This window comes from Patagioenas fasciata, chromosome Z (genome assembly GCF_037038585.1).
Source record: "Patagioenas fasciata isolate bPatFas1 chromosome Z, bPatFas1.hap1, whole genome shotgun sequence".
Classification (NCBI taxonomy): domain Eukaryota; kingdom Metazoa; phylum Chordata; class Aves; order Columbiformes; family Columbidae; genus Patagioenas; species Patagioenas fasciata.
This window is the reverse complement of record NC_092560.1, coordinates 16,532,592-16,549,170: the sequence shown is the minus strand read 5'-3', so window position 1 is coordinate 16,549,170 and position 16,579 is coordinate 16,532,592. Positions and strand designations below refer to the sequence as shown.

Sequence of the window (16,579 nt, the reverse complement as noted above, 5' to 3'; positions counted from 1 at the left end):
ACTTTATATTTGTGATCAGGCTCTACAGTGCTGTATTTTCTTACTTTAAGTGGGGACTTCAAAAAAGAAAGTCATGTTTCTTTTGAGGTGGTAGAGAAACAAGATCCTTCTACAAGCACTGTTGTTCCAAAACTGGTCTGCACATGAGGATATGAACAGGACATGAGACATCAGTCCTCTGTTCTAGTCTGTATGGCTTCTGTGAAACTGATTCCAACCTACAAAGAGCAATCAAGCTTAAAAAAAGTCCAAAAAGACTACATGGAAGCACAAACAGGGCTCCTAAGCATGCAGTACAGTAGCTCTGTCCTATAGAACATGCATAGCTCCTAGCAATAATGGCAAAATAGTAGACATGTTCCTTACCTTGGTAATGGTGAGCACAATGTCAGTGGACGTCACCAGCGGCTGAGGGTTTCCTAGCAGTTTATACCCAACCACCTCAGGAAGCACCATGCTGATCGGCTGGCCCAACATCACTGCTTCTGCCTCAATGCCACCGACACCTGCATGCAACAGGAGTATAAAATCCAGCTACTGAGAGAGATAGCATTGTGTCAAAGATAAACCCCCAAAGTACAACTGACTCTATTTAAGTTACAAAACGGGAGAGAAAGCAGACAACCCGAGGGCTAACCTTCTGCTAAGAGGCACTGCTCACCTTGCTTCAGTTTCTGCAAGGTCGGGCTTTTAAATTTCTTTCTGTTTCATACTTTGATCCTTATTCCTCAGCCATTAGATAAGATATTAGGTAACAAGTAACTCTGAGGATGCTTGGCATAACAGATGTGAAAGTTTTATTTAATGACTTAAACATGCAAGCGTAAACAAAGAATGACTGACAAGGCACTGAATGTGGCGTGCTGTGAGTGAATGTATGCAGACTGACTATTAGTCACCAAAAATGTAAAAGCTATTTTGAAGCAAAGGTTATTGGAGTCAAGAGTATAGACTGTTTAAAAATACTAACAGAAAAGCTCCATGTTAAGATAGAAATATCTTCCTTATATCTATTAAGTTGCAACAGGGCTTGAGAATGTATAGGTGGGAAATCTTTGTGTAAGCACACCTTCAGTATTAGAGGAATGCAATTCAAGTGACTACTTCATTTTGCTAATTTAATTAGGTAGACTATCAAGATGTCAGAGTCGCATGCAATCTAAACCACCATGATGCGACTTGGCATCAGGCAGCAGTTTTTTAACTTTTTGCCTGTAGGAAGTCCCTCTCACGTTTCTCTTCCACTTCCAAACCTTCTTCTATCTTCTGTTTAGCTTAATTAATACTGAGCTAGAACAAATTCCGTCTTATAGTTGTTTATGTATGCCAAACCACTATTCCTTTTTTTCTGTTTAATCTAACAATGGCTCTGAAAAATAATCTCCAATTTATTTTATGCAAAATGATATACCTATGTTAATTAAAAAGATAATTCTGTTAGAGATCCAATCATGTGATTCCTTTCACTAGGTGTTGAATCATTTTCAAACAGTACAGTTAGCTGACATGACTGACAGGTTACCACAGACAGGCATGAAGTAAGTTCAGCATTAACAGCCACTAGCAAGAAATGCTGAAGCCATGTTTAACTCACTCAGATTCAACTCCCAGCATCTTCAATCTAAGGGGACATTTACAGTGCTTTTTTTATAAGGCAACACTTCGAAAGCACCTAAGTGACTAGGGAACAAATGGATGTTCAGTGATGCTTCAACTTCCTTGCCTTCCCAAATGACTAAGATGCTGCCAGAAGCCTTATTTAATATTTTCCTTGCCTGTCTCCTTGTGATTTAAATGCAGAATAGGAAATATGTAAAATAAATTAAAAATGCATACACACAAAAAGCCCCCAATCAACCAAATCAAAATAACCTACACCACCACATGCACCAGAAATCATCTGAGGTTGTTATTGGAAGATGGAGCTCAGTTACAAAGTCTTAAATAAAGCCTCTTAGAGTTGTCAAGTTCCTTGAATTTGGGGTTATTCTGTACACTGTGTCTGGCTGGCAGGGAGATAACTTTTCTTTACAGTAGCCCATATAATGCCATGTTTTAGATTTGTGACCAAATCAGTGTGGATAACACAACAAAGTTTTAGGTCTTGCTGAGCAGTGCTTACAGCGTCAATGTCTCTTCTGTTTTTCACTCTGCTCCTCAGCAATTAAGCTGGGGTGGGCAAGACAGTGGGAGGGGACACAGGCAAGACAGATGACCAGAACTGAACGAAGAGATATACCATGCCATAAAACATCACGGTCAGCATTAGAACTGTGACATGGGGAGCGGGTGGAAATTTTCTAAAGTAGCTGCTGCCCAGGGACTGGCTGGGCTTTGGTGTGCTGGTGGGACATGGTGACTGACTGCCTTTGCATCTCTTGCTTTCCTTTCCACTCCCCTCACCCCCTTCACTTATTAAACTGTCTTTGTCTTGACTCATGAGTTTTTTCTTGCATTTGCCCTTCTGATTCTCTTCCTCCATCCTGCTGACAGGACTGAATGAGCAACTGGGAGGGGGCTAACCTGCCAGCCAGGGTCAGCTCACCAGAGTCTGAAACACAGCTTAGTCAGCCAACAGACTATTCACGATACATGAACACTCCAGCCAAGCACATACCCCAGCCAAGCACTCCCAAGCCATCTATCATGGTAGTGTGTGAGTCAGTGCCCACCACACTGTCTGGATAGTAGTAGCCATCCTGATCCATCACCACTCTTGCCAAGAACTCCAAGTTCACTTGGTGAATGATCCCAGAGCCTGGCGGAATAATCCTCATGTTTTTAAAAGCCTGAGAGCCCCACTGAAAAAAGAAGGAATTGGAGTAAAAAAAAAGTCAATGCACAGGAGCACTGAAAGAACTTTTGTTCATTGCACTTTTCTCCATGCAAATAGGATTAATTCTTTCGGTACCTTTAAGAATTCAAACCTTTCTTTGTTCCTTTCAAATTCCAGGTCCTGATTTTTTTGCAAGCTGTCTGATCTGCAAGTGAAAACGATCAGCTGTCAGAAGCAAAAGGACTCGCCTGAAATTTATGTCTGGTCAGATAGGCACAAAGGTTAAAATAAGAGTTATTAGCTAATATTAGTGCTGATCAACCTCATCTTTTTAATAATCACTGCAGTTGTGAACTGCTGGTAACCAACAAAAACGATTTCAGTAATCTTAAGACATAATACCTGAAGTCTGGTTCAATTGTGAGTGCTAATCTGCTTATTATATATGTGGTAGCCCTAAAACTTGTAGCTTGGGAAACATTAGAGCAATGTGAAGTTTCCAACACCTAAATCAGAAGCGATCAGCACAGCACTAAACGGAACTGGAACACAACTGCCCTGCAACTTCAGCTAAAAAGAGGTTATCACTGATGACAGAGTGCTGCCTGAGGCCCCTGTGCTTCAAACCAGACAGGGCTAACAAACTTCTGACTTGAATCAGCTGTCTAACTTAGGCCTGATGAGTTTGAAAGAACTGAAGCATAGAGCTGGGCAATGTTCTCTTCATATATGCATGAGTCTAATAGAAATAAAATAAGGCTGTGACAAAAAAGTAATTGTTACCAAAAATTATCTTAATGAAGTCCTGGATACAACTGATAACATAAAATGGATATTAATGGATGGATAATGCAGAAAAAGAATCATAATAGTTGATTTTGTCCTATGGTAAAGATGGAATCATATATTTTTCAGAAAGAAATACATTGTTTCTCAAACATCTTAAAAATGCTGTGATGCAAATTAAAAAGAATAAAGGTTAGGTTTCTAGTTCAATAGATTAGTGGTAGAACACTCATTACCCCAGAGATCAATCTTTAGATTATTATTTCTAATTTTGCATCTGTTTCTAAACTCATGTTATGTTATGATACAGCATGTCTAGAAAAAAAAAGTTAAAGGAAGTTGATTTTCAACAGTTATGTAAGTCCACATTTTTTGGTCCTTTTTCTTCCCTCCCAACTCAGAAATGCCATCAGTGAGAATCTGTATCCTTACTAGTCTACAGTTGAAAAAAAAAAAAAGTAAGAAAAAGGTTATATTTGAAAACTATCTGGCAACATTCTTCTATGAAGCAGGCTTTGTAACACATTTCTGCTGAGAAGTTTAGTATTTTTATTCTAAAGAAGCTTCTCAATATTGGCATTGAGAAAGTGCTTATTATGCTCTTTAATTTCCACCTTCTTCAAATTTTGTTCTTTGCAATGCTATAACTTAAGCAGCCTGCTTCAAAACTGCCTCCTACAGAGAACAATAAATACACAGAATATGTAGGCAAGGTAACTGCAAACCAAAAATCTTCAGGAGTTTGGAAGATGTTTCTTGGTGATTTCCTTACATGTAACTGCAGGATCTGTTTGGAAGAGTAGCTCAGTAGGCCCATGTTTAGATACCACAGAGGGTAGAAGGACCCCGGCGCAGAGGTCTTGTACTTCATTTTGGGTCTAGTGAGTGCTGATCTCCTTGTAGCATGCTGAGGACTGAACACCATTATATTTCTTTCCTGTATTTACAGGGGCCATATATAATCAGTGTCTTGTGCTCTTCTGCATGGAGGCACTGAACCAGCAAATGGTTCCTCAGAGCTGGGCTAGGGCAGCTCAGGTCTCTTCTCATATAAATCAGGAAGAAAGAAGACACTGTGCTTATCCTTTCCAAAAATCCCTACAGTGTCAAAAAAGTACATGTGGAAAAAAGCTACTTCTGAGCAACTAATAATAATGCAGTATTATTATGGAAAATTATGATCACCATAGGTCTGGACTGAGTCTGTTTCTATTAACACTTAGCCCAAGCTTGTGCTGCTGCAAGATGTACCACAGAAAAAACAAAATTCCCCATCTAACTCACAGCAACTGAAACACCAGTCTAATTTAAACACTTATTAGAGTTTTGGATGTTACAGTTCAAACACCAAGAATATCACCTGTGAAACAACCTTCATTATCAGTAGCTGGATCCAGCTTACTACCATTAAGAAGTGGATCCATTTTTTATGCTTACCGCCTGTTAAAATCAACCTGGATAGAGTGATCTATCACTAGATCAGCAGGACAGATAGGATTGATTTTTTCAGGGTCTCCGCCAAGTTTCTTCACAGCATCACGCATTGCAGCAAAGTCAACCACAGCAGGCACCCCACTAAAACAGAAGACAAACAGGCACGGTGAAACAATTTGGTAAAGAAAAACAACAACAAAGCAAACACAACTGAGATCCTGAGATGCAGGACAGACACCTATTATCCCATACAAAGCAAACCACAACCTCACCCTGAGACTTGGGATCATCACTCAGACAGTACCCTTGGGAAGATAAAATCAGAAAAAGAGAAGGGAGAGAACTGTATCTACATCCTGAGCACTTTAAGAATAAAAAGCTAAAAAAAAAATCCATCAAGTAACAGAAGCAGTTTAACATGTTTGGCTGGGGATCTGGAAACTTAGTCGTAGTCAGCATTCCGCTGGGACCTTGAACTGGTTTATCTTCTTTTGCTCTGTCCCTCTCTCTCCTCCCCCATATGTTTAAAAAAGAAGTGGTGGGGGTGGGAGGGGGAAACAACGTCCTTTCTTTGATTCTTTGCTATGTTTACTTAGCTGATTTTAAGGCAACGGTCATTTCTTTCAAGATGTGCAAAGCACAGGAGGATCTCCTCCATAAGCAGGGTTGTTTAGTATAATATTTTCTACACTTAAAATGAAACTGGCAGAGCAGGGCATCAGATTTCTAACATTACAACACACATGACTGCAAAAAACCTTTGCAGAATAACTGTATTTTCAGAAGTGGATTTAACTTCCTGGCAGATCGCTAGACAAACATGAAAGGCAGAAAAAAAACATACCATTAGTCTTTACTAACAAATTCGTATGTGTACCACTGACAAAGGACCTTGTATCACAAACGGCATTCAAATAGCACGTTTCCGGGCTACGGGCCAACATTCACATTTCTGCCTTCTCACATATCTCGTGACAATCCTGCAAGCCCTTGAATTCCAAGTGATTCAGAAAAAAAAGTTAACTGGATTTTTTCTCTAAGTCTGTATGTCTCATTCATCCAAAACTATTTTTAAATCCCTAAATCAAGCCTTCTTTTCTAAGTGAGGGAGGTAAACTACACAGAGAGGGTCAAAGTAATGCACATGAGTCTTTTGTCCATACTCCGCTTCCAACCCAAGTTTACTCACAAGCAAACGAGTAGTAACCATAAGTTCAAGCAATTCAACACCTGTCTTATCTAACAGATCACACACATTTCCATATTTATTTTAAGAAAGCTTCTGGTGTTTCTCAGCACATATCCTCAGCTTCTACAGAGATATGTACTAAGCATGACATTTTCCAATCAGTTTGGGAAACCCTCTTGCACACCAGCCTGTCTGCCTTTGCTGGCTGCTGAGACCAAAAGTGATGCCTGTGATGCGCTCGTCAGGACCTGTCATCACTCAGTAACCCACTGGGAACACTGCACTTCTGCAAGAGCAGCCCAAAGCAGTGACAGTTTATGTTTTCAACCCTGATTATAACGAAGCTATTACAATTTTTAAATATACTGGAAACAATACAAGAAAAACAGAAAAGCCTTTGTAACTCCCACAGAATTTTACCTTGAAAATCCTGAGTGTTTACAAAAACAAACTGAAAAAAGGTTCTAACCTTGACACAATTAACTGATGTTGCTGAGGAGTCTGAAGCTGTTTGTTGTCCTAGGATATGCACATTCCAAGGAAAATAGCAAATGCTATGTTATGCTACTTAGATTCGGGGGAGGGAAGGGGTGAGAGGGAGTAGAAGTGTTACTCTGACAGCTTACAAATGTTATACAATTGAAAAGGAATAAGCACAACATCCATCTACAGTTTTAGAACTCAGGATAATTACAGAATGACCAGATCCAGGAAATTTGATAATTCTAATCCAGGACACATGAATGTAATTGTTGAACAGCTTCTGGAAAGCTGACAAAGATGCCTTTTCCAACAGAGCCCGCTCAGAAGCCTGTTCAAGAGCTCGTTTTTCATGAATGCAGTTGCTCTGCAGACTTACAGGCAAATTTTTAAAACACAGCAGGAGAGTAAGGGGCAAGACAGAAGTGCAGTAACAAAGGGAACAACATTTGCTCGGGAGTTTGGCTTCCTCTCTGTTCCAGTTTTTTAAAACATTAACAACAGCCACCAGGTAAAAAATAGCTGGGAAATGAGCACTTCTTTCAACTCAGGCTTTGTCTATTTTTCCTGATGCCTTTAGGAGCTGGTTGAGCTGTACTGGGTCTCTAGCACCTGGCCAACCCTTGGGAAAATGCAAACCTGAAGGTGCAACAACTAAGATATTTCACTGTTCTGAGAAATAATATAAACAGGTTAACAGCATGAGGCTTACCAGGATGAACTAAGCTCTCTTACAAGGGCGGAGGACAAAGGTACAAAGGACAGTGGACTTGCAAGTCAAATGCTGTAAAAAGAACAGTTAGAAGCTACTGTTCCACCTGAAAACTGACTTTCCCACATCTGCCAGGGACTACTACATGCTGACACATGGGGACTAAACACACTGCAATAACAAGGCCCAGAGTCCATTAGGTAGAAGTCTCAATGCACCTTTCTGGGAAAATACAGACATTCATTTATTATCTATCAGAGAAATCTTTAAAAATATCTTTGGAATAATATTAGAAAATAATGATGTGAGTTATAAAAAAGACTTGAAAAGGGTGGTAAGAGCAAGAGCCCCAGGGGGAGGATGGGAAGGTGAGGAAAAAACACCACCCAACGGCCCCAATAACAAGCTGGTTGAGGTCATTGCTGGACCACTCTCCATCATCTTGGTAAGTCGTGGGAAACAGTAGAGGTGCCTGAGGACTGGAGGAAAGCAAATGTCACTCCAGTCTTCAAAAAGGGCAAGAAGGAGGACCCAGGTCACTATAGACTGGTCAGTCTCACCTACATCCCTGGAAAGGTGATGGAACAACTTATCCTTGGTGGCATCTCAAGGCATTTCAAGCAGAAGAGGGTCATTAGGGGCCACCAACATGGCTTCATCAAGTGGAAGTCGTGCTTGATCAACCTCACTGCCTTTTATGAGGACATAACCAGGCAGACAGATGATGGCAGAGCAGTGGATGTGGTCTACCTTGATTTCAGTAAAGCATTTGACACAGTCTCCCACAGCATCCTCACAGCTAAACTGAGGAAGTGTGGTCTGGATGATCGGATAGTGAGGTGGACTGCGAACTGGCTGAAGGAAAGAAGTCAGAGAGCCGTGGTCAATGGGACAGAGTCCAGCTGGAGGTCTGTATCTAGTGGAGTGCCTCAGGGGTCAGTACTGGGGCCAGTATTATTCAATATATTCATCAATGACTTGGATGAGAGAATAGAGTGCACTGTCAGCAAGTGACACAGCTGGTGACACCAAGCTGGGAGGAGTGGCTGACACACCAGAAGGCTGTGCTGCCATCCAGAGACCTGGACAGGCTGGAGAGTAGGGCAGGGAAAAATTTAATGAAATGTAACAAGGACAAGTGTAGAGTCTCACACCTGGGCAGGAACAATCCTAGGTGCCAGTATAAGTTGGGGAATGACCTGTTGGAGAGCAGCGTAGGGGAAAGGGACCTGGGGGTCCTGGTGGACAGCAGGATGACCATGAGCCAGAACTGTGCCCTTGTGGCCAGGAAGGCCAATGCCATCCTGGGGTGTATTAGAAGGGGGGTGTTCAGTAGGTCAGAGAGGTTCTCCTTCCCCTCTACTCTGCCCTGGTGAGACCACACCTGGAATATTGTGTCCAGTTCTGGGCCCCTCAGTTCCAGAAGGACAGGGAACTGCTGGAGAGAGTCCAGCGCAGGGCAACAAAGATGATTAAGGGAGTGGAGCATCTCCCTTATGAGGAAAGGCTGACGGAGCTGGGTCTCTTTAGCTTGGAGAAGACAACACTGAGGGGTGACCTCATTAATGTTTATAAATGTGTAAAGCATGAGTGTCAGGAGGATGGAGTCAGGCTCTTCTCAGTGACAACCAATGAAAGGACAAGGGGCAATGGGATCAAACTGGAACACAGTAGGTTCCACTTATATATGCGAAGAAACTTCTTCTCAGTGAGGGTAACAGAGCACTGGAACAGGCTGCCCAGGGGAGTTGTGGAGTCTCCTACTCTGGAGACATTCAAAACCCACCTGGACACATTCCTGTGTAACCTGATCTGGGTGTTCCTGCTCTGGCAGGGGGATTGGACTGGATGATCTTTCGATGTCCCTTCCAATCCCTAACATTCTGTGACTCTGAGATTCTGAAAAAAAACTGTGAACTTTGAATTCCCTCATTTGGATGCCATTTATCTATGCTATTTTCTTACCCTCTGCTTTGAAAAGTGTCATAAAGATATTTATTTCTCCACCCCAGAAACACTTCATGTAATGCTTTTATTAATATCATTAGTGTTTGTGTCTTCAAGTGTTGTCCAGGAAAGTTAAAAAAGGTCTTTCCAAACATCTCATGGTGATTCTTTCCCTCAGCTCAGCTGCACCCCAAGCTGAGCATTGCTGCCCTTTCAAGACCCCCTCTTCCTAGCTTTGGAGAGCATCAGACTCACGTGAAGTCTTGCAGAATAACTCTTGCAGGCTTAAACGGCACTTCAACATTCTTGTGTTGCACCACTTTCCAGTTGAGAATATTCTCAACATCTCCCTTCTTCACTAGGAACTCATCGCAGTTACGGATTGCTGCTTCCAAAAGAACTCGAATAGAAAACGGCAGGCGTGCTGCATGGGTAAGAGGCAAGAAACAAATTCAGTTTTTACCTTAGGGCATATGTCAGCAAGTGCAAAGTTCCACACCTGAGGCAGACGTGTCCACAAGTGCTGTCCCATATTCTCACAAGGCTTTATCCCAAATTATCAGACTCCTTTTTCTGGCCTCCAGCTTTCCCAGGAGGTCAGTGCTAACAGATCTGTGCCACTCAATTCTTTGAGCTGATTTATTATCTCAGTCCCTATGAGACAGCACACATCTTTGCTGAAGGGACTCTATTCCACATCTCTTCCACCCTCCACAGTGATACTATTAATAACCTGAAAACATGCTCTGCTCACCTTGTTTCTCTGCAGTTTTCTCTCACTCTTCATACTGAATACAGTCATATAATTGCACTAGAAAAACATAATTTTCTACCTGACATTTTGGAAAGCACAGCTTTAGTGATCTTGGCAGTCTGCTGTCCGGAGATGGAGAACTAAACTGAACAACAGTAAGACTGTGCATCTGCTAATCTTTTACTTCAAGACAGAAATAGTTACAGAAGATGACACAAAATATTAGACCAGTCCTGACAGCTTTACTACAAGCAATGGGTGTGAAGAAAAAAAATGAAAGTTTCACTGTCCTTCCTCCCCTGGTCCACTCTAATAGCAGCTGTTTCATTCCTTCTCAGAATATTTACATTCAAGTTTGTCCCAACTTTCTAAACACGGCCTCCAAGACACAAAAGTCACTTAATCACAGTGAGACCTCATTACTTTTATTATTAAAAAAACCCCAAACTATCACTCAGGACATAGTCATTCAGAATCATTTGGAGGTTTTTGGTTGTTTTTTGTTGTTGGTTTTGGGTATTACAAATCTTTTCCCTCTGCTCCCTGCCCCATTCTTCAGTTGCAAAGTTATTCAACTTTTCAGGTAGACAGTGTGCATTGTATCCTTTTTTCTTGAAAGAATCTGTAGTTTATCGATCTTGGAATGGATCAACTGATAATACCATACATGTATTTTTCTACTTCTTATGACTCATCTCTGCTTTTCACAATTAATTGATTTCTCAATTACACAATACCTGAGTGTGCAATGTGTTGCTGACATTCAGAGAAAATGCTCCTCCTCTTGCTTCCTGAATTCTTCTTGATCACCTATTTCCTTTTTGAAAGAGGAAAAATACCCAACACAGACAGCTCTAAGCTATAGATACTCATTTACTAAGTCAGCAGCACAGATTGTAAGATTTTTACCAGTGCCAAGTAAAAGATGCCTAAGTACATTCAGGAAGTGCCAGAGGAACTAAAGAAAAAGCCACCTCAGAAAGGATTTTCTAGCTACTACTCTTTTTAAAGCTGAACAATCTTTCTGGATGATTCAGTCATATCACTGTTAGGTACTTTCCAGCCTTTCACAGTAGCATGGCTGTATGAGAGAAAACTTGTGCTCTTGGTTTTGCCTAGTTCTCCTCATCCACTCAGGGAAAACAAGACTGATCTGTGTACAGCATACTGGGAAAATACTACTGTGACCTTGTCAGTACTTCTGTAGTTCTAAATTCCCATAATAAAATTTGCTAACATTTTAACAACCACCTTTTGAATGTACAGTTCCCTCCAGAGACCAAATATCATCTAATGTTGCAATGTCTCTTCAGGTTCTGTTCATCAATGTTAATTAAATGCTTTCCTTATGCTGTCAACGTACCATATCTCTCATCTTCCAATTTGCTCAGATTAAAGAACTTCTTCAGAGGCTCTTTAGGGTCCAGTGGCTCCACAATGTGTACAAAAGGGTTGCTCATGGTTATTTGAGAACCTTGGTTTCCCTAAAACACAAAAGAAAAATAAAAGACATTTTCATGACACCTTTCCTGCATACAAAGTATGTCCCACAGTCCCACAATGTATCTGTCCCATGTACAAGGCCTGTACCAGACAAAAAGGTACAGCACAGTCTGTGTTAGTCATGCCCTTTCCCCTGCAAATCTAGTTGTAAGAAGTTCTCAGAGATAAAAGGTCTGCAGGAAGATAAGAGCATTGTGAAAAATAGGGATACACTACATGGTTTCAAAAGAAAGTTCAATGTGTGCATTATTCTCTTCTTTATGCTGCTTATAGACAGTTCCTTGAGCCTCTGTGATCCACGAACCAGCATAGTGATGTGGTGTCCTTTCTTAAGTGGTATCAGTCTAAAGCAAACAGACAGGCATTCACATTCAAAATTAAAAACAATTCAACCAAAACAGAAAACACAATAGCTTCACTTGAGCCAGAAACTGTTATAGACTAAGATTACAAACCCTGACTATCAAGAGACACAAGGAACCCTCCTGCTTTCAGAAAGATTCATTATGGTCGCCACCAAATAAAAATTAAAGTGGACTCTACTGTAAACATCATTTTAGTTTGAGATCTGTTGTTATTGTTGCTATCCTAGAGTTTTACTGGACAGAGCATTCCAATGGGACCTAGGACTTCTAGGGTTCACTTATACAAGTTAAAGTACCCTGAGATATTCCCATTATCAAGGTCAGCTAGCATAGAGGGGCCTAAATTCATTCTAGAAACATCTGTCAATGTCCAGAAAAGGTTAACTGCAAGCAAACTGCCTAATGGAATAGTTCCTACGACGTTCTTAAGACCTGAACTCTGCCCAGGGCTCTTTTGGGAGCACTGGCTTAGGCCAACACATGCCAAGGAACAAGCTAACGATTTAACAGTAACGACAATTCTGTTCCAGTGCCTGGCAACATTCCCAGTCACGATAAAAATATTTTTAGAAGAGAGATAATCACAGGTCTAACTTCCAGATCTGTTGTTTTCCCACAGTACTGTCCTGTCCTCACTCAAGTAACATTATCTTCCCTTGGCCCAGTTTTTCAAACAAAAAACCCCAGCAAGCTGTGAGATGCACATCCTTTGACAGGCCTTGGAGACTGTTTGGTGCAAAGGGATGTACAAAGTCCAGTATTTGTTAAAAAGAGTTAATGCGAGGCTAAAGAGTTAATTAATAGATCTCCCCTGTCATTCTCATTGACTGTTCAGGGAATACTATTATGGGGAATACATTTATGCGGGATTTTTAAAGTATTCCAGCACAAATCACAGTTCACATATTTTGAAGATGGCAAACAAATTAGAGATTAGAATGAGATGGAGAGACAGCAGAAATGATGACAAAGGAAGGCCTGGGGTGTAAAGCAGCAAGATAGTGTAAAAGTAAGAAAAAATTCCAAAATTCTGTCAAGCAAAACAATGAAAGTTTGTAGATAAAAAGTTGAATGTCCAGGGAAGACAGAAAGGTTGGCAAATGAACAGACTGTCAGTACCATCCTGCACCTCCCTCCCCAAATACATCACCTCTCACAATCCCAACAACACAAGTTATTTTCTGAGGTACCCCTTCCCAGCTCTGCAGATACAGATTCTGCACATGAGCCCATCTAGTTTTAGGTGTCACCTTCTTTAAACAGCGGGAACTACTCAGCTATTCCTCTTGTAAGCAAACTCTGTGCGTCTACAATCGAGCATGATCAAAATAAACTGCTTCCTTCCTCTCCTTGCCAGTTACGCTCCTCACTAACTTTATTTTCTGCCTCCCAAGCTGTGAACTTCATTTTATGCATATTCACTTGTCATGGGAAAGCCTATGGCTAGCTGAAGATGGAAAATGCTGGGATATCCCCTCATAGAGAAAGCAGGGGATCATTACTTTGATATGACCACAGTGAGTCCACTGTACTCAGTTCACATATTCTCATCTCAGAAAAACTGTAGCTGTAACATCTCCTATCCAAGTCAGTGTCTTGGCAAACCACAGCAGCAATTCAAGATGCTATGACATGTTATGTACTTGTTACCATTGCTCTGCCAGGCATCACACGCTTCCCTGAACACAGCTTTTTTTAGTTCACAGTATGAGACACTTCAGTACAAACCTGCTTTCACCAGTGAGCTACACAAATATGCCAAACTGTGGGTGACCAAGGCCTAAACACATGTCCTTTTCACCTTCCTGGTCATGCTGATAGGAACAGCTCTGTCACAACCTTGCAAGCCATTCAGAAATCTCCACAAAGAGGTAAAGTATCCAGAAAAAATACCAACTGCCAGCATTGCTGTAGCAGATTTCACAGAGCTGGAGAAGCCTCAGTCGTACCAACTACTATTTCCAGACAATAAATTATAAACCAAGTGACCACAGTGCAGAACTCAAGACAGTGATCTGCCAAAAAGACACGAGGGAACAATACTCCGCAAACTGAGTATACAAAAATTTTTTAAGTAATCACTGCAATAGATACAGATTAACTTGTGATTGCAGCACAGAATATTTATTCATGTTTTGCAGGCACTGAAATGTAAATATGCAAGCGGGCTAGCAGACAGGGTAGCCAACACCTGTCTGCCTGGGATGGTTGCAGCCCGCAGGGTCACACAGGTTGCCCATGGCCAACACTTCAGGACAACAGCAGTAGCTGACCACATGTAACAGGGGGCACTCAATCTTCTGCCTGACAACCTCAAAACTGCCTGCACAGAGAAATGGGAAATGGGATTCCAGGCAGTGGCCCTCAGGAAGACAGAAGTACAGATTAAGAGGTTTCTAATGGCAGCAGCCACCAACCACCCACACAAACAGTGCTCATCCTGGCCTTGGAAAACAGCAGCAGCTCCAGCACAATCTACTCCCCCTCTCCTGTTATCCCACACACATGTTCTTTAGTGTTTGTGCAATTCTGGACACAGACATAGGACTCCACGGGTTTCAGCTGACTGAAAGCTATGAAAATTATTAAACTGGGGAGTTAAAAAAAAAAAAATGCAGAATCTCATCACTGGAACCTTCTCAAAGAGTTGCATGACTTGCATAAAGTCTATCAAACAAGAGCTTTATTTTAGCCCTTCCAGTGCCTACTACTACAATTCTGTGAACACGGAAAATCTGGCTCAGACTAATGCTCATCATTAAATCTACACTCCATAACTACCAACTTTGTTTTACTCTCACCTTGTTACATCAATGCTTAGCACTGTGCCACACAGCTCCATCTCATATCAGGGTATGCCCTGAATTCACCACAGACTACCATGTCAGATTTCTGGCTTTTTCTCTCTCACAGCTCTACTTCTCTCTCCTCCAGAGACAAGAAAGCGCAGAACAATTCTAACTACAAATATCAGGAGGGGAAAATTTATTTGGACAAGGTCATAACTTTCCGAATATAAAAAAAGGAAGCTGTTTTTTGTGTATGCAACATTTGCCCTTCAGAGCAGATAATGAATGCTTCTTTAGCTGCAACAGCTGTTTCATACTGTCTGTATCCACAGGTATTACACAGGAGGGCTCAGATTTCTCTGGCAAGTTTTATATTATGACATTCTAACTCTCCATCTGTACTGAGTGGGTCTGTGAACTCAGCTTTTACCATGAGAGCTCAGATGTTCACTAGCAACAAAACATCACTGCAAAAATGCCCACTGGCTGTTTTGCGTGTGTGGATCTCTACCGCAGCCTGAAGACCACACCATTTGATGATCATTACATAGGAATTACGCACAAGCCCAAAGGACAGAGGAAAAATGTGTCTGTACCCTCTTCTTTTCTTGTCTTCTCTTAAAAGTTAAACAACTAAATCAAACATATTCCAAGCATGTTGAAGTCTGATGTGGATCTCCACAAAAAGTATGTAACTTAAAATCACTCTAAACAACTACAACAAAAATTACAGATCTAAACGTACGTTGCATGTGTTGATTTCATATCTTATGTTGATGTAACTTTTCTGAGTATCCAACATATACACAGTACTAGTCACATTGCAACACCATCTACTGGAAAAGGCCTCAGTTCACCAATTGAGGTATTATTTGAAGCATGTTCTTGATTGACTGTGGGTCCTGGACTCTACTCTAAACCCCTTTAAAAGCAGCAGTGTGACTTGCAACAGTTTCAACATGCTGAAATTTTACTGAAATTAATGGAACTGGGAAAGCATCCTGATATATCCTGTAGCTTAGCCCTTGCAGAAATAATGTCATGCAGGCTAGAGATAGAAAAGGTGTGTTGTTTAGCCTCCAACTCTACATAAGAGGGAATTTGCAAATACCAGAGCTGTTTGAGACTGCACTTTAATATATTATTCGACATTCTTTAAAGCTGCAGGAGAGCCTGAAGGTGAAAATGAATACAGCTATCAGGCCAGAAGCAACAACCCCTTTCATATCACTAAAAAAAAAAAAAATCTTAAAAACATAACATTTGCTGTACTAGATCAATACCAGCAATAATATTATTTTGGGTTTATTTTAGGGATCTCAGGGGATCCCACTTACCTCTCACTATCCAGGACAAGAGAAAACCTTAGAACATAGAGTGGTTTTCTGCTAAAATACATGCTGATAATAAGTCATGCTCTTTCTGTGGTACACATCAGTGTTGACAAAATAACCCTGATTACTAACAATGATACTACTACAGAAATGTCTGGGGTCAAACCAAGGACACATTTATTTTCTTTGACCAGTAGAAAGGAAAAGAAGAAAAAAAACCTCTGGGTGAAACAACTTCTGTCTGAGCTTCAGGCCATAAAGTAGGAACACAACAGGCGTAGTCATTTCAGCATTTCAGCACAGACATATCCATCTCACTCAGGGAAAGGGAACATGTTTCCATCACTGCCTTTTCTATTCCATCTTTGGTTTCTTAGTCGTCCTTCAAATTACACAAGGGTGCCTACATTATTAACAAGAAGTTCATCGTAGGCATCTGTTCAATAAAACTAAACACCTAATAGTTTAAGTAAAACAGATTTCAAATAGTAAAAGCTCTTTTTCCAGGAA

At 41.0% G+C, this 16,579-nt stretch overlaps 1 protein-coding gene across 1 annotated transcript in view; it reads right to left on the bottom strand.

Moving 5' to 3' along the window:
- Positions 1 to 16,579, bottom strand: part of ACO1 (aconitase 1) — a 37,273-nt gene that overhangs the window by 15,314 nt on the left and 5,380 nt on the right. The window contains exons 2-7 of the mRNA XM_065860252.2: positions 11,442 to 11,562; positions 9,580 to 9,748; positions 5,000 to 5,137; positions 2,912 to 2,981; positions 2,618 to 2,801; positions 367 to 506 (exon numbers count right to left, since the gene is read on the bottom strand). Of these exons, the coding sequence (XP_065716324.1) occupies positions 367 to 506; positions 2,618 to 2,801; positions 2,912 to 2,981; positions 5,000 to 5,137; positions 9,580 to 9,748; positions 11,442 to 11,538 (798 nt within the window). The 5' untranslated portion in view covers positions 11,539 to 11,562. The remainder of the gene's footprint in view (positions 1 to 366; positions 507 to 2,617; positions 2,802 to 2,911; positions 2,982 to 4,999; positions 5,138 to 9,579; positions 9,749 to 11,441; positions 11,563 to 16,579) is intronic.